The sequence below is a fragment of the Oncorhynchus tshawytscha genome, linkage group LG26 (genome assembly GCF_018296145.1).
Source record: "Oncorhynchus tshawytscha isolate Ot180627B linkage group LG26, Otsh_v2.0, whole genome shotgun sequence".
In the NCBI taxonomy this organism is placed as follows: Eukaryota; Metazoa; Chordata; class Actinopteri; order Salmoniformes; family Salmonidae; genus Oncorhynchus; species Oncorhynchus tshawytscha.
Window position 1 is genome coordinate 45533600 of NC_056454.1, and position 20671 is coordinate 45554270.

Here is a 20671-nt window from a genome sequence, read left to right on the forward strand (position 1 = left end):
TTTTAAATGTTTTATTTGTGCTCATTTATGTTATATACAGTAGTTTTGGTAAATGCAAAATTGTGTAAAATCTAATGTTAAAAAATAAATAAAAGTTTAAGTAAATGCCAAGTTTCTGATTCCTTTGTTTTGGTGATTCACATAGGAAATAATAAGCCTATTTATTTGGGGTATTTTAAATAAGCAGAGGACATTTATTTCACAAGTCCCAAATAATGAAATGCTCCATCTCAGGAATTGTTAGGATAGGTTTAGTCTTATCCCATTTCCTATGACAAAAAAAGCATGAATTATTAGGTATTTTTGGATGAATATGCTAAATTGTTGCCATTTGTATCGAATAGTCTGTCTATGCACATCTGCATCTGATAACACAACTTTGCAGATATTGCAAAGACATTGACTTATCCAAATGCATCCAGATCCTGCTGTCTAGTTATTTATAGTCCTCTATACAGTCTAGTCCAAGATGGTATTTTGCTAGCCTCCACCTTCACATTGTACTGATGTTTGTTTGAAAGACGGCTACTTTTTGATGCATGTACACGGCTGGTAGCGTTACCATCGCAACAGCATCCAGGCGCACATTCCTTGTCTTGGATACACATCCTCAAGCTGCTTCTGTGATTGGGTGAGCGCCCCGATGATGTCACTTGGCTACCGAATGTTGAGAAATTGAACACATTAACGGAAATCCAGCCCTAGAATTTTACTGGCCGTTTCCGTATGGCATTCAGATAGGAGTGAGGTTTACAGCAAATAAAGGTAGCCATTGGGTTTTTGGTACATCTTTCTATTGGCGAAGACCCGTCTCCTTTTCGTTGGTACGGAAGCCGAGAGAGGACGGGTTGGTTACGCGGCGGCGGTGGGTCTCCACCCGAGAGTATGGCGGCCAGGATTGTATTGGTGAGCGCATAAGGAACGGGAAGAGATGGTGAAAATAATCAAAGAAGAACGCTTGTATTATTAACTTTTAAAATAGGATTTATTTATCAACAGTTGAGTTAATACGCGCCAGTCTTCTTTCAGAATCCATCATCAGGAACCGTCCTGTTTTTTCACCAATGTCTTCGCTGGAGCAAGTTTTGTTTTTATGATGCTTAGAATGGTAAGCGAAGCAGAAGAAAAACCACACGTTTCACATTGTCCCGCGTTTTAATAGCTTGTAATGTACATTTTGAAGTTGCCTGGGGGAATTTCTACAATGAAATCCATCTTCGGTCAGCAAGGCTTTGTGTTCTGCTTTTTTATTTGCCTTTGCTGAACGGTGGTCAGGAAGGCAATATTTTTTTATATCCGTTCAAAATGGAACACGAATAAATCTTCTTTGCGCGGGGATAGCTTTCGACAATCTCTTGAAATCATCAACTAACAAGGGAGCAATGCGCGAGTACAAAGTGGTGGTCCTTGGCAGCGGTGGGGTCGGGAAATCCGCCCTCACTGTTCAGTTTGTCACCGGGACTTTTATTGAGAAATACGACCCGACCATAGAGGATTTTTACCGCAAAGAAATCGAGGTGGATTCCTCACCCTCTGTTCTGGAGATTCTTGACACTGCTGGTACTGAACAGTTTGCATCCATGCGGGACCTTTACATCAAAAATGGCCAAGGCTTCATACTTGTCTACAGTCTTGTCAACCAGCAGAGCTTCCAAGACATCAAACCCATGAGGGACCAGATCATCAGAGTGAAAAGGTGGGTGGTTTTGGATCATATTCATGTATTATGGAAGGCCTACAGGAGGCCTATTTCTCATTGTATAAACATGCATAGATGTAAATGAACGATAATGCCTGGTTGCATTTTCCCACTGATAGCCGACAACTCATCTGTCACATTGACAGAAAACATAATTAATATCTCAAATGGTACTACACAATCTATGAAGGCGCACCTTTGTGCAGAGTAGACACAAAAATGACACTACTTTTGAGGATGTGGCCTGTTATGATACAACACCCAGAACCACTGCCTACTCTGGCCTATTGAAGCATGTTATAGCCTACTACTGAAAACCCATTGGTCACAGACGTCAATTGAACGTCTATTCTACGTTGGTTCAACGTAATTTCATTGAAATGATGCGGAAACAGCGTTATTTCAACCAGTATGTGCCCAGTGGGTAATCTCTTCAACTGGTGCTGTATCATCCAACACTAGCCTATCTATCTCTCCAAAGGCAGTTCAACCGGGTTCTTCAACCACATAAATGATTCTAGCCTATTTAGCATAGTTTTTACGACATGTCTGTGTCTTATTTTGTATGGTAGGAGGCATATGTTTGTGCATCTTCTATTTTTCCCCTATAGCTCTATAGCCATTTTAGTAAGGCCATGCTGTTATTTCTCCTCTGTTAGACTTTACTGTACTACAGAACATCACCAGGCCCTGGCCATCAGTAGATCTGAGACCAGTTTCCCCTGCACTTATTACAGTGGAGATAGTGTCTGTCTGTCTGTCTGACTGGCTACCTCAAATGCAGCTCTGCTCTGTATGCTGGATGAGCCTGGATGCTGCAACCCCAGTGAAATAGACAGTTGGAATACCCAAGAGTCACAGCTCCAGTGGCTCTGCAGAGAGAGAGACAGAGGCCTGATTCTAGCAGACCCTCAAAATGGCAAGAGTCACAACGTTTGGAGGATCACACTGGGCCTGTTTCTGAAGAGAGGAAGTTGTGTTTTTAATTAGTGTCGCAATCTGTTTGGAAGGAACGAAACAGAACAGGCAGGACTCATGCGTGTGAAAAGCACTGATCAGCACTGTCATTATATGGGTGCGCCAGGCCATCTTTAGTGTCCGCATGCATTGTCCTTACATTGTCCTTACATGTTAATAATCATGCTATAATGATGACACATGCTATAAAGACGACTCGGTTATCCCTTAGCTTAGCAAAGTAATTCACAAAGGCAGAGTGTGCAGTGGCCTAATTTGTGGCAGACTTACAGTCACACAAGAAATGAGTCATCCACTCTCAAGACCTGGTTAAAACCTTATACAAATGCACTCATCATATGAATGCCATAGTATCGTCAAACCTGGGCTACATTCACATGTTGGTGTTTCCCTCTTCTAGAGTTGGTGTGAAGTGGGGATTCAGCCTGCACTGAGCTGTGGCGCTGGGTGCATCACTCATTGTAGGTGTCAGTGTATCTGACAGGGTGAACGGAGGGAGTCTGATGAGCTACAAAGAGACCGAGTCTCTCTGCCCACTGAGAAGCCTCTCATTGCAGGAGTCTGATGAGCTACAAAGAGACGGGGCTCTCTGCCCACCGAGAAGCCTCTCAATGGAAGATACTGATGAGCCACAAAGACATGAGGCTCTCTGCCCACCGAGAAGCCTCTCATTGGAGGAGTCTTATGAGCTACAAAGAGACGGGGCTCTCTGCCCACCGAGAAGCCTCTCAATGGAAGATACTGATGAGCTACAAAGACATGAGGCTCTCTGCCCACCGAGAAGCCTCTCATTGGAGGAGTCTTATGAGCTACAAAGAGACGGGGCTCTCTGTCCACCGAGAAGCCTCTCATTGGAGGAGTCTGATGAGCTACAAAGAGACGGGTCTCTCTGCCCACTGAGAAGCCTCTCATTGGAGGAGTCTGATGAGCTACAAAGAGACGGGGCTCTCTGCCCACCGAGAAGCCTCTCATTGGAGGAGTCTGATGAGCTACAAAGAGAAGGGGCTCTCTGCCCACCGAGAAGCCTCTCATTGGAGGAGTCTGATGAGCTACAAAGAGACGGGGCTCTCTGCCCACCGAGAAGCATCTCAATGGAGAACTAGATTAACAACACACAACTACTAAATTACTCCTCAACTTTTCATTTGCACTCTTCCAATGGCGTGTTACAGTCCCCTCAGTCTTTGCATATGAACAACGTGGTCTCAAGTAATCTGATTTCTCCAAAATATCATTATCTGGAGCTGAAATTGCCTTCACCAATATTTACTGTCAGAATTGCCATGACCAATTTATGAGTTAGATATCCTGGATATCTTGGCGTTTGTTTGTTTTCAGTAAGCTCACGATCGCGCTGAGTTTGAATTGCATTTAAAACCATTCACATCAATTCCTGTCCTGACTAGATGAAAGAATGCGGTCAGCATGTTTCCCTCATAAAGAGGTGAGTACAGGGAGAGATATGTGAAGGGAGGGAGGCTGCCTGGCTGGCGGTGAATTATCCCCTAGTGTGCGTGTGTGCATGCATCAGGTGTGGGCCAGCAGTTTGTGGAGTCAGACACACACCCAAGGACTGTCTCAGAGTCTCTCCTCAAGTCTGGTTGCACTTTCCTAAGGCATCCAGGCTACTTATTATCCCACTGTAAGACACACCAATACCCCATCACAGCCCCACAGGAACAAAGGCAATGCCCATTTATGGACAATAAACCAACCCTTTGCATGACAGTTGCCCATATACAGTGTGTGGTCACACTTTAATCATACATGTATCGACAACATGTTATGACTTTGTAATTACCTTATAATTATGTAACACCTCTGTTCTACTCTGTTAAGCAACTACAAAATGGTAACACAATGTTGTTACTGGGGTAATTGTAGTGTTATTACACAGGGATAACAACAGTAAAGTGTAGCGAGGACATACAGTATTTCTGTTTTGCAGATCATCCTATGTCCTATGTGTTTACGCCCTGCAGCCGTGACATCTGTACTTATGAAATGTAGTGAAAAAAATCATTCTAAAACTAATTCTGTCTGGACTTTCAATTCCAATTGGACTTTTTCATTCCAATTAGACTCATAAAAATTGGCCTACTGTGCCTCCAGGGGTGTTGATGATGCGTTAGTGGTCATGCTGGTCAATATTTTCCAACATTTAGAAAAGGTAAATAGCCTAGTGAAAATGTTATTCATTGACTTCATTAGCGCGTTCAACACCATCCAACCCCACCTACTGGTGGATAAGCTTGTGAATTTGGGTGTCAACTCTCTACCGATCAAGTGGATTAATAGTTTCCTCGTCAACTGTACTCAACAAGTGAAGTTTAACTCCGCCATCTCTACATCTAGAACGGTGAATACAGGAGCCCCTCAAGGTTGCCGTACTTTCACCGACTCAGCCCACACATTTTGTAAATATGCAGATGACACCGCTGTTGTGGGTTACCTCCACCCAGACCAAGCCTCTCTTCAAGGTTTTGACAGAGAAACGTCTCCTCCACCCAGACCAAGCCTCTCTTCAAGGTTTTGACGGAGAAACGTCTCCTCCACCCAGACCAAGCCTCTCTTCAAGGTTTTGACAGAGAAACGTCTCCTCCACCCAGACCAAGCCTCTCTTCAAGGTTTTGACGGAGAAACGTCTCCTCCACCCAGACCAAGCCTCTCTTCAAGGTTTTGACGGAGAAACATCTCCTCCACCCAGACCAAGCCTCTCTTCAAGGTTTTGACAGAGAAACGTCTCCTCCACCCAGACCAAGCCTCTCTTCAAGGTTTTGACGGAGAAACGTCTCCTCCACCCAGACCAAGCCTCTCTTCAAGGTTTTGACAGAGAAACGTCTCCTCCACCCAGACCAAGCCTCTCTTCAAGGTTTTGACAGAGAAATGTCTCCTCCACCCAGACCAAGCCTCTCTTCAAGATTTTGACAGAGAAACGTCTCCTCCACCCAGACCAAGCCTCTCTTCAAGGTTTTGACGGAGAAACGTCTCCTCCACCCAGACCAAGCCTCTCTTCAAGGTTTTGACAGAGAAACGAGACCAAGCCTCTCTTCAAGGTTTTGACGGAGAAATATCTCCTCCACCCAGACCAAGCCTCTCTTCAAGGTTTTGACAGAGAAACGTCTCCTCCACCCAGACCAAGCCTTTTTTTGACGGAGACCCAGACCAAGCCTCTCTTCAAGGTTTTGACAGAGAAACATCTCCCACCCAGACCAAGCCTCTCTTCAAGGTTTTGACAGAGAAACGTCTCCTCCACCCAGACCAAGCCTCTCTTCAAGGTTTTGACGGAGAAACGTCTCCTCCACCCAGACCAAGCCTCTCTTCAAGGTTTTGACAGAGAAACGTCTCCTCCACCCAGACCAAGCCTCTCTTCAAGGTTTTGACAGAGAAACGTCTCCTCCACCCAGACCAAGCCTCTCTTCAATGTTTTGACGGAGAAACATCTCCTCCACCCAGACCAAGCCTCTCTTCAAGGTTTTGACAGAGAAATGGCAAAATTCCTCCAGTGGTGTGCAGATAACTTTCTTGAAATAAACATTAAGAAAAAAAAAGAGATGGATATGGATTTGAGAAGGAACAAAACTCCACTATCCCCGCGAAGATCAATGGGGAATCAGGCTATAGAGTGAACACATATAAGTACCTGGGAATCGAAATAGACAAACTGAAATTCAATGACTGTGACTTTGCAAATATTTTACAAATGTTCTATAAATCTGTCCTGCTGAGTGCTGTCCATTGGTCTGATATGCGTGTTCGGGAACATGTGACTGCAAGACCAAGTCAAGCTTCAGGGCTTGATTAAGACTGCAGGAATGATCATTGGTATAGATCAAGAATCAGCCAGCTACCTGTACACATAACTCATCCTCCTAAAACTTGAAATACATTTTACAGGACAGTAATCATCCCCTTCACTCAAAATTCAGTCACAGCAGCAGCCAAACAAAATATAATTAAAACAGATAGATATGGGGACTTTTTTAGTCTGTTGGTCCCTCGAGTATACAGCATATTGCACTTTCACTGTACATGTGTAGCTATAGCACTTTGAATTCATTATTTTGTGAAGTTTCTGTGTTTTCATGTTTTATGTACTGTCTTTTTAAGCACATGACCAAATTAATTTCCCCCTGGTGGGATAATAAAGTAGATCTGAATCTTTAGGGTTGGTGGGATAGTGTATCGCTGAGATTGTGGTGACCCTTGTCTAACATGCAGCTCTCTCCCGTCTTAAGCAGTGAAACAGTGTTTGTTTGAAGAGAAGAGCATGGGAACCATGTTCTCTGGAGTTGAACAGTGTGTTTACAGTGAATGTTTACACAGTAGAGGTTACATTGGGGATTCTCTGTGCTGGGGCGTCCAGACCATGACCCCTAAGCTGTTTCCATGGTTGCCTCGGATGACGGCACCACTACAAAGATGAGCATCATATCCACAGATGGTGTTGACTGTCCACTTTGTTTAGGGACATACAATTACATTCTACGACAGAATGGATGAAAGTACAATCATACTGACACCATCTAAAATATAATTTCCACCTCCAGAAATGAGCAAAATTACATATTGCAAAAATGATTTGTTTAAATGATTTGTACATTTTGTTCCACATTATCAGGTAGGCTATGCTATTAGGGGAGTATTCGTTATCACCTGTAGCCTAACGGATGCCGCATAGTGGCTATAAATAAATAGGCTGAATCTACATGTATCCTATTGCGCTAATCATTCGTAAAGTCCTGCATCGCGTCAGATACCCACAATTCCCTGCACGTGAGTCCCAAAAAATCATCTGGCGGGTAGAATGAAAAAATTATTTCAAGCCGTGGGTCTGCTCGCTGTTCAGAACAATTACATACACCGGTTGGGAACATTGTAAATCAAGATAATACACATTTTATAAAACCTAGGTGCTTGTTGTGTTACATTAGCATTTTTTTTTTTTTTAAGCAGACGCCCTTATCCAGAGCGATTTACCAGGAGCAATTAGGATTTAGGTGCCTTGCTCAAGGGAACATCGACCGCTGTTTCACCTAGTCAGCTCGGGGATTCTAATCAACCTTTCAGTTCCTGGCCCAAGGCTCTATCCGCTGGGCAGACAAGGCTACCTGCCACCCACGCATTGAGTCTGGAGCAGGGAACTTTCCCTCATTTGTGTGGTGAAAACGTGCTAACTTGTCAACGCGCAGAGTTGAGGTTCACTCTCCCCACATGAGAAAGCTCACACGAAAATGGCTATTTTAGGCCTAACCGGATAAATAAAAAAGAAAGGTTACGAATAGAGAATAGGCACCGAGGAACGACACTGAAATCCCCAGTTTGGAAGGACAACACGGTAGATGGTTACACAGCCTGCACGAAGTGCAAGCAGTTAGGCCTATTTGTTTTCGATACTTGTTTTCGTTAATTATCAGTAAATGATTGCATTAATTTAGTTAATTAGACCTTAGGCTGTATAAAGTGTAAACCAGTGCGGATGGTAACAGCTTGAGCAGCCTCCTGAATAAATGCAGCCTGTATCATATTCTGTGAATTTTCTCCCGATAGCACTTGCAATTTATCTTGCATAGAACACAAAACAAGCTGACTAGGTAAATAGATAAACTACTCTACTATGGGGTTGTCATATTATTCCATTCATTTGCAGAGGAAAAGTACATGTGGACTGTTCCAGCACTTCGTGCAGGCTGTGTAACCATCTACCGTGTTGTCCTTCCAAACTGGGGATTTCACGGTGTCGTTGTAGCCTATTTTCTTCTCGTAACCTTTTTATTTATCCGGTTAGGCCTACTTAGCCATTTTCGTGCGAGCTTTCCAGGGATAGTAAACTTGGCAACTTCTCGTATTCTCATGTGGGGAGAGTGAAACTCAGCAGTTTTTTGGGGGCCGTGGCGGCAAGGATTTTGCCTTGGCGCATAGCGAACAGCTAAATGACTGCACATGTAAACACTGATTACATTCTGATCCTCGTAGAAGATCAGGAAATAACTCAACCTCTTGTCTGAATCATTAGCCAATTAATTTACCATCATATTGTATTGGAAGAGTAGGCTGTCAAATAGTGTAGTCGAATGATTCCTAGTCATCCAGCTTTTCTCAAACTCTGTCCTCCAGGACTCCAAGGGGTGCACTGTTGGTTTTTGCCCTAGCACTACACAGCTGATTTAAGTAATCAACTAATCATCAAGCTTTTATCATTTGAATCGGCTGTGTAGTATTAGGACAAAAATCAACAGTGCACCCTTTTGGGGTTCCTGAGGACCAACTTTGGGAAGCGCTGGAGTAATCAGTCTGTATATATATTAAAAGATATTAAAATACGTTCTGGGAACTGTTGGATGTCACCACACCCTCCCACCATACAGAGGGGTGAAAGTAGAGTGGGGCTTTAGTGCACAGCCCAGCCGGCAGTCCTGACATCTCTTCATGACCACGGGGCCAAGGAGGCCCCATGTCTCTCCTCCAAGGCTCCACGCTGCACTGGGGGTTATGCAGCTGTCACTGCTGTTCACTTAGCCTCTCCTGTCCTTGTCACTGTCTCAGACAGGAGCCGTCACCGCCGCCTGCCAGGTCGGAGGCGCTGGTGTGTGCTGCGCCAGTCCCGAGCCCTGTCAGCGCCTATCAGTGTTTGGCGCTCGTCAGTGGCACAGTGCACCATTAACAGAGGTCATGGGGCCAGATGATTAGCTCCTTCCCCATGCCTGCTGGGGGATCATCACTCCCCAGCAACAGTAAGCCATGCACAGGTTATACCAGCTGACGGGTGACACAGATGGAGCGCATGGAAATGGAGGAGGGACAGGGATGATTTACCTTCTGGGTAATGTTGTACTTCTTGCCATTGACAGCCAGAGGACTTGGGTTGTTATGGTGACAGGGTCAGAATGAGACCACAGAAGGTTTTGTTGTTCTCAGAGTACACATCTAGTTGAAGGCAGGACTCACCCTATGTCGCAGTGATCTACAACTGAAGAATATACCAATCAAGTCAACAGAGTTTGCCATGTGTCGATTGGTTAAAATGATCATGGCTATATGGTTTTTCCAATAGTGTCCTTCATTTCTCTTAGCACAGCATTCAGGTGTATTACTGTGGTCTGTATCTTTGTTCTTGTCAAGCCCTTCTCAGTGTGTTGAATGCTGTAACAGAGAATAACACTATTAGTAAAAGTCCCATGAGGGTAGTGGCTGCCTGTTACTCCTGATCACTTATTAACCATTATTTATTCACATTACTAACATGCCATGAATTATCTCCTGCCAGCTGGATATTTCTATAGCAATCAATCAAAAGTATTTATAAAGCCCCTTTTTACATCAGCAGTTGTCTCAAAGTGCTTATACAGAAACCCAGCCCCAAACAGCAAGCAATGCAGATGTAGAAGCACAGTGGTCAGGAAACACTTTCTAGAAAGGCAGGAACCTAGGAAGAAACCAGGCTCTGAGGGGTGGCCATAACACCCGTGTGATTAGATGGAGGAATATCCTATTTGATAGCATGTCAACTTGTTAAAAATAAAAAATAAACACAGATTCATCGGTTTCATGTGAATTTCAATAACCCTGTCAAGACCACACACACATTTGTTTCACCCAGATCAAGTTGGACCATTTTATAAGAACTGATGCAGGGAACTCCTTGTCTATTTTTCTAAGCCTGGCTTCAGCGTCACACAAACAGAGCTACTCAGAGATGATTGAAGTTCAGTCACAAGCGAAAAGGGCAAGGCAATAGAAAATAATGACATAGTTTGCATTGTCAGCCAAGCAGTTTAGTAGGAGTGGCGATATAAGTGATTGTACTGTTGTTGAGAGAGACAGTAATGTTTGACGCTTTTAACTGGTATTGTTGAAGATGACTGAGCGGGAGAGAAAAGAACAATTACAAACAGAAACATGCAGCCTCAAGCACACTTTTTTACGTTGTATTTTTGTTGTTTTATGTCACAAATGAATCACATTTCTATGTATCCTGTCACGCCTTGGTCTTAGTATTTTGTGTTTTCTTTAATTATTTGTTCAGGCCAGGGTGTGACATGGGTTTATTGTGTTGTCGTATTGGGGTTTTTGTAGGCATTGGGATTGTGGCTGATTAGGGGTGTGTCTAGCATAGGCTTGGCTGCCTGAGGCGGTTCTCAATCAGAGTCAGGTGATTCTCGTTGTCTCTGATTGGGAACCATATTTAGGTAGCCTGGGTTTTACTGTGTATTTTGTGGGTGATTGTTCCTGTCTCTGTGTAGTGTTCACCAGATAGGCTGTAATTAGGTTTTCACGTTTCGTTTGTTGTTTTGTATTTATTTAGTTATTTCATGTATCGCTATTTTTTCATTAAAGAACATGAGTAACCACCACGCTGCATTTTGGTCCGACTCTCCTTCAACAGACGAACGCCGTTACAGAATCACCCACCACACCCGGACCAAGCGGCGTGGTAACAGGCAGTGACAGCAGGAGCAGCGAAAGGAGGAATGGACATGGGAGGACGTTATGGACAGCAGGAGTATGGAGTATACGACTTGGGAGGAAATAGACAGGTGGGCGGTCGACCCAGAGAGAGTGCCGGAGCCCGCCAGGGATTCGCTGGAGCAGTGCGAAGAGGGCTATAGGAGAATGGAGTCGAAGAGAAAGACACGGCGGTGCAGAAAGAAACCCGAAAGTCAGCCCCAAAAATGTATTGGGGGGGGGGGCTCAGGGAGAGAGTGGCAGAGTCAGGAGTCAGACCTGAGCCAACTCTCCCTGTTAATCGTGAGGAGCAGCGATCAAAGGACTTCTGGACTTGGGAAGAGATATTGGAAGAACTGGAGGCGGCGAGAGCGGAGAAGCGCTGGTATGAAGAGGCAGCACGGCGACGCGGATGGAAGCCTGAGAGTCACCCCCAAAAATGTATTGGGGGGGGGCTCACAGGGAGTATGGCGATGCCAGGTAGGAGACCTGCGCAAACTCCCTGTGCTTACCGGGGGGCTAAAGAGACCGGGCAGGCACCGTGTTATGCTAGTGAGCGCACGGTGTCTCCAGTGCGGGTGCATAGCCCGGTACGGTACATACCAGCTCTTCCAGCTCTTCGTATTAGCCGGGCTAAAGTGGGCATCGAGCCAAGTAAGGTTGGGCAGGCTCGGTGCTCAAGAGCTCCAGTGCGCCTGCACGGTCCGGTCTATCCAGAGCCACCTCCACACACCAGTCCTCCGGTAGCAGCTCCCCGCACCAGGCTTCCTGTGCGTGTCCTCGATCCAGTACCACCAGTTCCAGTTCCAGCACCACGCACCAGGCCTTCAGTGCGCCTCGCCTGTTCAGCACAGCCAGAGCCTTCCTTCTCTCTAGCGCTGTCGGAGCCTCCCGCCTGTTCAGCGCAGCCAGCGTTTTCCTCCTCTCCTGCGCTGTCGGAGTCTCCCGCCTGTTCAGCACTTTCAGAGCCTTCCTCCTCTACAGCGCTGCCGGAGCCTCCTGCCTGTTCAACGCAGCCAGAGCTGTCAGTCTGCATGGAGCAGCCAGAGCTGTCAGTCTGCATGGAGCGGCCAGAGCTGTCAGTCTGCATGGAGCAGCCAGAGCAGCTAGATCCGCCAGTCAGCCATGATTTTCCAGATCTGCCAGTCAACCAGACTCTTCCAGATCTGCCAGTCAACCAGACTCTTCCAGATCTGCCAGTCAACCAGACTCTTCCAGATCCGCCAGCCAGCCAGGATCTGCCGGAGCCAACTACCTGCCTGAGCTTCATCTCAGTACTGGGCTTCCTCTCAGTACTGGGCTTCCCCTCAGTCCCGGGCTGCCCCTCAGTCCCGGGCTGCCCCTCAGTCCCGGGCTGCCCCTCAGTCCCGGGCTGCCTCAGTCACGAGCTGCCCCTCAGTCCAGTGGGGTTCTGGGTGAGGACTACGAGGTCATGGTCGGCGGCGAGGGTGGACTATCCCAGGACGCAAGGGGGAGGAACTAAGACATTTATGGAGTGGGGTCCACGTCCCGAGCCGGAGCCGCCACCATAGACAGACGCCCACCCGGACCCTTCCTATGGTTTTGAGACGCGTCCGGGAGTCCGCACCTTGGGGGGGGTTCTGTCACGCCTTGGTCTTAGTATTTTGTGTTTTCTTTAATTATTTGTTCAGGCCAGGGTGTGACATGGGTTTATTGTGTTGTCGTATTGGGGTTTTTGTAGGCATTGGGATTGTGGCTGATTAGGGGTGTGTCTAGCATAGGCTTGGCTGCCTGAGGCGGTTCTCAATCAGAGTCAGGTGATTCTCATTGTCTCTGATTGGGAACCATATTTAGGTAGCCTGGGTTTTACTGTGTATTTTGTGGGTGATTGTTCCTGTCTCTGTGTAGTGTTCACCAGATAGGCTGTAATTAGGTTTTCACGTTTCGTTTGTTGTTTTGTATTTATTTAGTTATTTCATGTATCGCTATTTTTTTCATTAAAGAACATGAGTAACCACCACGCTGCATTTTGGTCCGACTCTCCTTCAACAGACGAACGCCGTTACATATCCTTATATTAAGTGGTATGCCTACGATGTGTTACCAGATAAAACGTCTTGTGTTTGCTGCATTTCAACGTTTTATTGGTGACAATCTACAGTTACTGAAGGTTATGTATACTTTTATTTACTTCATTATTATTATGATAATGTGTATAGGTTCATGCTCCTTTGTGTGTGCCACTGTAATGTTTATGTGGAACCAGAGATCAGGGGAGAGAGGGTGAAACCTACTGACTGTGTCACTCCAAGCCACAGTTTCTATTTATAAAACCCAGAAATTAGACCAATCTAATCTTAGCTACTGTACTCCTCTTCTCCCATATTTTCATCTAGCGTGAGGGGAAAGTAGAACACATTTCAAATTAAACACAGCCAGTATTCATTTCAGATTTGGTGAAGTTGATTAATTCAGATATGTTATGTAATTTGTAAGTGTTCGGTTTCTTTCCTGCCCCTTTGATTTAGCAAATTATTCAAAAATGTCACTGAACCTCCAATAAGAGACCATGACTGTGAGGTGCCCCAATGTGGGTGTGTTTTTGTCTTCTGAGAAAAGCAACAAATCAGCCTTAGAGCTGCAGTCAGTATATACAGTCGGAAGTTTACATACACCTTAGCCAAATACATCTAAACTCAGTTTTTCACAATTTCTGATATTTAATCCTAGTAAAAATTCCCTGTCTTAGTTTAGTTAGGATCACCGCTTCATTTTAAGAATGTGAATTGTCAGAATAATAGTAGAGAATGATTTATTTCAGCTTTTATTTCTTTCATCGCATTCCCAGTGGGTCAGAAGTTTACATACACTCAATTAGTATTTGGTAGCATTGCCTTTAAATTGTTTAACTTGAGTCAAACGTTTCGGGTAGCCTTCCACAAGCTTTCCACAATAAGTTGGGTGAATTTTGGCCCATTCCTCTTGACAGAGCTGTAGCTGAGTCAGGTTTGTTGGTCTCCTTGCTCGCACACACTTTTTCAGTTCTGCCCTCAAATTTTCTATAGGATTAGGGTCAGGACTTTGTGATGACCATTCCAATATAGAGGTCGACCGATTAATCGGAATGTTTTCATAACAATCGGAAATCTGTATTTTTGGGCACCGATTTGCCAATTTAAAAAAATAATTTATACCTTTATTTAACTAGGCAAGTCAGTTAAGAACACATTCTTATTTTCAATGATGGCCTAGGAACGGTGGGTTAACTGCCTCGTTCAGCGGAAGAACGACAGATTTTCACCTTGTCGGCTCGGGGATCCAATCATGCAACCTTACAGTTAACTCGTCCAACGCAATAACGTCCTGCCTCTCTCTCGTTGCACTCCACAAGGAGACTGCCTGTTACGCAAATTCACTAAGCCAAGGTAAGTTCCTAGCTTGCATTAAACTTATCTTATAAAAAACAATCAATCATAATCACTTGTTAACTACACATGGTTGATGATATTACTAGATATTATCTAGTGTGTCCTGCGTTGCATATAATCTGACTGAGCATACAAGTATCTAAGTATCTGAATGAGCGGTGGTAGGCAGAAGCAGGTGCGTAAACATTCATTCAAACAGCACTTTCGTGTATTTTGCCAGCAGCTCTTCGTTGTGCGTCAAGCATTACGCTGTTTATGACTTCAAACCTATCAACTCCCGAGATGAGGCTGGTGTAACCGATGTGAAATGGCTGGCTAGTTAGCGCGCGCTAATAGCGTTTCAAACGTCACTCGCTCTGAGCCTTCTAGTAGTTGTTCCCCTTGCTCTGCATGGGTAATGCTGCTTCGATGGTGGCTGTTGTCGTTGTGTTGCTGGTTCGAGCCCAGGGAGGAGCGAGGAGAAGGACGGAAGCTATACTGTTACACTGGCAATACTAAAGTACCTATAAGAACATCTAATAGTCAAAGGTTAATGAAATACACATGGTATAGAGGGAAATAGTCCTATAATTCCTATAATAACTACAACCTAAAACTTCTTACCTGGGAATATTGAAGACTCATGGTAAAAGGAACCACCAGCTCTCATATGTTCTCATGTTCTGAGCAAGGAACTGAAACGTTAGCTTTCTTACATAGCACATATTGCACTTTTACTTTCTTCTCCAACACTTTGTTTTTGCATTATTTAAACCAAATTGAACATGTTTCATTATTTACTTGAGGCTAAATTGATTTTATTGATGTATTATATTAAGTTAAATAAATGTTCAGTCATTATTACAATTAATCGGTATCGGCTTTTTTTTGGTCCTCCAATAATCGATATCGGTATCGCCGTTGAAAAATCATATTCGGTCGACCTCTACTCCAATACCTTGACATTGTTGTCCTTAAGCCATTTTTCCACAACTTTGGAAGTATGCTTGGAGTCATTGTCCATTTGGAAGACCCATTTGCGACCAAGCTTTAACTTCCTGACTGATGTTTTGAGATTTTGCTTCAATATATCCACATCATTTTCCTCCCTCATGACGCCATCTATTTTGTGAAGTGCACCAGTCCCTCCTGCAGCAAAGCACCCCCACAACATGATGCTGCCACTCCCGTGCCTCACGGTTGGGATGTTCTTCGGCTTGCAAGCGTCCCCCTGTTTTTCCTCCAAACATAACGATGGCCAAACAATTCTATTTTTGTTTCATCAGACCAGAGGACATTTCTCCAAAAAGTACAATCTTTGACCCCATGTGCAGTTGCAAACCATAGTCTGGCTTTTTTATGGTGGTTTTGGACCAGTGTTTTCTTCCTTGCTGAGCGGCCTTTCAGGTTGTGTCGATATAGGACTCGTTTTACTGTGGATATGGATACTCTTGTTCCTGTTTCCTCCAGCATCTTCACAAGGTTCTTTGCTGCTGTTCTGGGATTGATTTGCACTTTTCGCACCAAAGTACGTTCATCTCTAGGAGACAGAACACGTTTTCTTCCTGAGCGGTATGACGGCTGTGTGGTCCCATGGTGTTAATACTTGCGTACTATTGTTTATATAGTAATATTGATATATTTTGTTTTTCTCATGATGTCACGGAAAGAGGCACTGAGTTTGAAGGTAGGCTTTGAAAAACATCCACAGGTACACCTCCAATTGACTAAAATTATGTCAATTTGCCTATCAGAAGCTTCTAAAGCCGTGACATTTTCTGGAATTTTCCAAGCTGTTCAAATGCACAGTCAACTTAGTGTATGTGAACTTCTGACCAACTGCAATTGTGATACAGTGAGTTATAAGTGAAATAATTTGTCTCCTGGACTGTGGTGGATCTCATTTGTGCCCCTGCCCTGATTCATCTCAATAAAACCACCTGAGTCAGCTCCAGTCAGACCCACTTCTCCTCAGCTGGGCGCCATTGTGTGAACTCACTGAGACAGACACACAGCCAGCCTGAGGTACAGGAGACTCAGGACAAACTCCATCTCACTGTGCAGGGACCTGGCTGGCCCTCTTTCACCATGTAGGCCAGGCTGGCTGGCTTTGTCTCAGCTAGGGCCTGATAACCCCAGCGGCTGGGCCCAGAGACCACCACGCAGCTCCCACCCTGCCTCCCTCAGCTAGGCCCAGGACTATATCTGTTGATGCATCTTGCATTATAAATAAGGGGTGTTTGGGAGAGCTGCGCTGGGTGTTTTGCTGCGACAGTGCTTTAGCCACATGCAGTCAGACTGACAGACAGTTGGAGTGGAGTGTTTGCATGCTCGCCCGTGTATCTACGTTGAAGACTACCGCTTAAGACTTCAGAGTGGAGAATGTATAGCCAACAGGCTCAAAACCTCAAATATGGGCATAAGTATAAGCTACCCTGGACCTTCTATGTCCACCCTCATCCTCCCTTCCTTCACCCAGCGCCTGGCCCAGAGAGCCCATTGTGCAAAGTCTCTGTGAGGCTTTGGTATCCGTGGCAGCTGTCCTCACACTCCCCCTGGGATTGCAGGATTCCCCTCTGTTATTACAGATATTTTATAGCCCTTCTCCAGATGATAAATATTTTTTGGGTGCTGCCTGTTCTGCTCTCCTGCATGGTGGAGTGGCTGTTCTGCCGTTAGACCGTTAGGTAGCTTATGAAATCTGTCATTATTTTAATGGATGCATATGTTTTCATTTGACTTTTCTCCCGTCCCGGCTGCTCCTCTCTAGCTCATCATCCATAATCATTTGGGGTTGTTCCCCGTGAAGTATAGAGTGCTGAGAATCAGACAGCTGTGACAATAGCAGCAGGGAGAGATGCTGTGTTTGTAAGCTCATCTGAAATCGTTTTCCATCAGAGCTCAGTGAGTCTCAGAGCCAGGCTCAAGTCCTTTACCAAATAGTGTTACTTTTGCTCTTACCTCTGCGTAAACACAGAAACACACACACACACACGCTCTAGAATAAACACGCGCTTCCATACCACTGTTCTCCATGTTCCCTGGGCTCTCCAGTGCATGTCTTCCCATGAATGAGTGGGTTTGGACAGCAGGCTGTAATCCGAGGTAGTGAGGCAGTATGTGAAGTCATGTGACGACGGCCACAGGACTCCATATGAGTTGGGGCTGGTAGAGATGGCGCTGCCACCACAGCCCTGTTCAGAATAGAGACGCCCGCCCGTGGAGGGGACTGCCATTACCCCCCTAAACGCTGTTCCCCCTGTGGGTTCTCTAAACGGGCACAACCTCCACAGAGGCAGGGCCTGGTCAGGCCTCCATTCTACACACCCTCAGCACTATGGTTAGGCACTCTCAGCAGCACTATGGTTAGACCTTCTCAGCAGCACTATGGTTAGGCCCTCTCAGCAGCACTATGGTTAGGCCCTCTCAGCAGCACTATGGTTAGGCCCTCTCAGCAGCACTATGGTTAGGCCCTCTCAGCAGCACTATGGTTAGGCCCTCTCAGCAGCACTATGGTTAGGCCCTCTCAGTGATCATGGGGAGGGAGTGTATAGTTGGACTGCATGTTTTTACAGTCGCCACAAAAATGTGTTCCTGAATAACAGTGTTGCCCAATCAGGGGCCTCCAATAACTTGTTGGAGTTAGGAATGCTGTCTCCAGCTGTTTGAACAATCAAAGGACTGTACATTTCGGGTTCAAAAGGCTAATGTATTCCAGCCGTTCTGCAACGCTGTGTGGTGGCTGACTGTATTGTGCGTCACAGCCACACACAGTAGCTCACAGACCCATGAACTCTGCTGTTTTAACCCCTGTAGTTCTTGGCTTGCCCACAGAATGAGAAAAGTAGAAATTAGCGTTCATTCTGGATAATATATTCAGGAGTAGATCAAAGTGAGATTCTTATTCTTTGCCAGTTGAAGCTTATTTAGCACTGGAACCTGCAGACCATGGACCTCGTGAGAAGAAGCTCACGTTCCTCTACTTAAGAAAGTCACTGATTCTATCAATCTCTCCAATACTATGCATTTCCTTGTGTACCTGTTACCATAGCAATCAATGACAATTGTTTTTCTGTCAAATAGTGTTAAATCACTTAGAGGAATTAATATTTCATACATAAAGGCTAACCTTTGAAAAGTTTAATGGTGTCTGGGAGCATGATTCTCCTGGGATGTTTGTGCTCAATAACATGAGAAGAGTGGTGTTCATAGTGGTGTGTTCTGGTTCATATTATAACCAGTGAGAGAGCTACTTGCAGATGAAGAATAAAAGCATAGCCTTTATTCTCTGTGATGTGTCCAAAATAGAGCTGCTTCATGCATATCAGCAGCTCCTCCCGACATGTCTCCAATGAACTGAAATGTTGTCAATAATAACCAATGTATTTGTATTGATCAATAAGATGCAGACATTTTGAATCATGTTCAGTAAATGTTTGTGGTACTCTTTATTGAGAGTGTTAGTATTAAGACCTAAGGTCCTTCATTAGGAATATGATGTAACACTTGTCTTTATAGCACTCGTGCAAGTAGCCCATTTCCTCAGTGGCAGCACTTTCCCAACATGGCCTCTTCCTGCCTCCAGGGGATTGTGGGTGATTTCACCCACTTCCTGTTGACTGCTGGGCTGGTTAAGTACTTGAGTTGTCATTGATAGTAATTGGAATATAGTATGTTGGCGGTATAGATTTCTTTCTCAGCAAGACACATCTCATAACTGAATTTGTCAGGCCTTTTAGGTGATATATTTCAGGATAATGTGCCATACGGATTTAATGTAATTATTTATGGTTTCATTGATTTATTGTCAACATGATGTGGCAGCAGAGAAACTTTCATTATTCCTATTAAATTATTATTTAGGAGAGTGCAGAGAGGACGACGTCAGGTACAGGAAAACACAAAGGCTGAGAAACTAGTCAGCACCCCTATATCTCAGTTCAACATCTCAGCAAATCACATCTCATTCTGATCTGCCTTGACAGTGATTGACCATGTATTCATGTCACATGATGGTTTCTGCATCTGTTTGTGTGTGTGTCGTCTGCAGGTACGAGAAGGTCCCAGTGATCCTGGTGGGGAACAAAGTGGACCTGGAGAGTGAGAGGGAGGTGTCGGCCAGCGAGGGCCAGGCTCTGGCCGAGGAGTGGGGCTGTCCCTTCATGGAGACCTCGGCCAAGAGCAAAACCATGGTGGACGAACTGTTTGCCGAGATTGTTCGGCAGATGGACTACGCCGCCCAGCCAGACAAGAATGACCCATGCTGCTCCTCCTGTAATATACAATAGCCCCAGGGCCTAGGGCGACGCCAGGGGAGAGGACGTAGCCCCAGGGCCTAGGGCGACGCCAGGGGAGAGAGGACATAGCCCTAGGGCGACACCAGGGGAGAGAGGACGTACCCCCAGGGCCTAGGGCGACACCAGGGGAGAGAGGACGTACCCCCAGGGCCTAGGGCGACACCAGGGGAGAGAGGACGTACCCCCAGGGCCTAGGGCGACGCTAGTGACCAGTGGAGAGAGAACATAGCCCCAGGGCCTAGCGCGACGCTAGTGACCAGTGGAGAGAACATAGAACCCCCAGGGCCTAGGGCGACACCAGGAGAGAGGGACGTACCCCCAGGGCCTAGGCGACGCTAGTGACCAGTGGAGAGAGAACATAGCCCCAGGGCCTAGGCGACGCTAGTGACCAGTGGAGAGAGAACATAGCCCCAGGGCCTAGGGCGACACCAGGAGCACTAGGGGAGTGACCAGTGGAGAGAGAACATAGCCCCAGGGCCTAGGGCGACGCCAGGGAGAGAGAACATAGCCCCAGGGCCTAGCGGGACGCCCAGTGGAGAGAGAACATAGCCCCAGGGCCTAGGGGAGAGAACATAGCCCCAGGGCCTAGGGCGACGCTAGTGACCAGTGGAGAGAGAACATAGCCCCAGGGCCTAGCGGGACGCTAGGGGAGAGACCCCCCAGGGCCTAGGGCGACACCAGGGGAGAGAGAACATACCCCCAGGGCCTAGGGCGACGCTAGTGACCAGTGGAGAGAGAACATAGCCCCAGGGCCTAGCGGGACGCCAGGGGAGAGAGGACGTACCCCCAGGGCCTAGGGCGACGCTAGTGACCAGTGGAGAGAGAACATAGCCCCAGGGCCTAGGGCGACACCAGGGGAGAGAGGACGTAGCCCCAGGGCCTAG

General features: G+C 45.9%; 1 protein-coding gene across 1 annotated transcript; it reads left to right on the forward strand.

Moving 5' to 3' along the window:
- Positions 1-661: 661 nt before the first annotated feature.
- Positions 662-20045, forward strand: LOC112252018 (ras-related protein Rap-2a). The gene is made up of 2 exons (XM_024422899.2): positions 662-1696; positions 19541-20045. Exons 1-2 carry the CDS (start codon positions 1383-1385, stop codon positions 19776-19778), a joined length of 552 nt encoding a protein of 183 aa, XP_024278667.1. The 5' UTR covers positions 662-1382; the 3' UTR covers positions 19779-20045.
- The last annotated feature ends 626 nt before the right edge of the window (positions 20046-20671 follow it).

Coding starts and splice junctions, on each gene's coding strand:
- LOC112252018 (XM_024422899.2), top strand. CDS start 1,383: ATGCGCGAGTACAAAGTGGTGGTCCTTGGCAGCGGTGGGGTCGGGAAA. Junction 1,697..19,540: donor CAGATCATCAGAGTGAAAAG/GTGGGTGGTTTT, acceptor TGTCGTCTGCAG/GTACGAGAAGGTCCCAGTGA.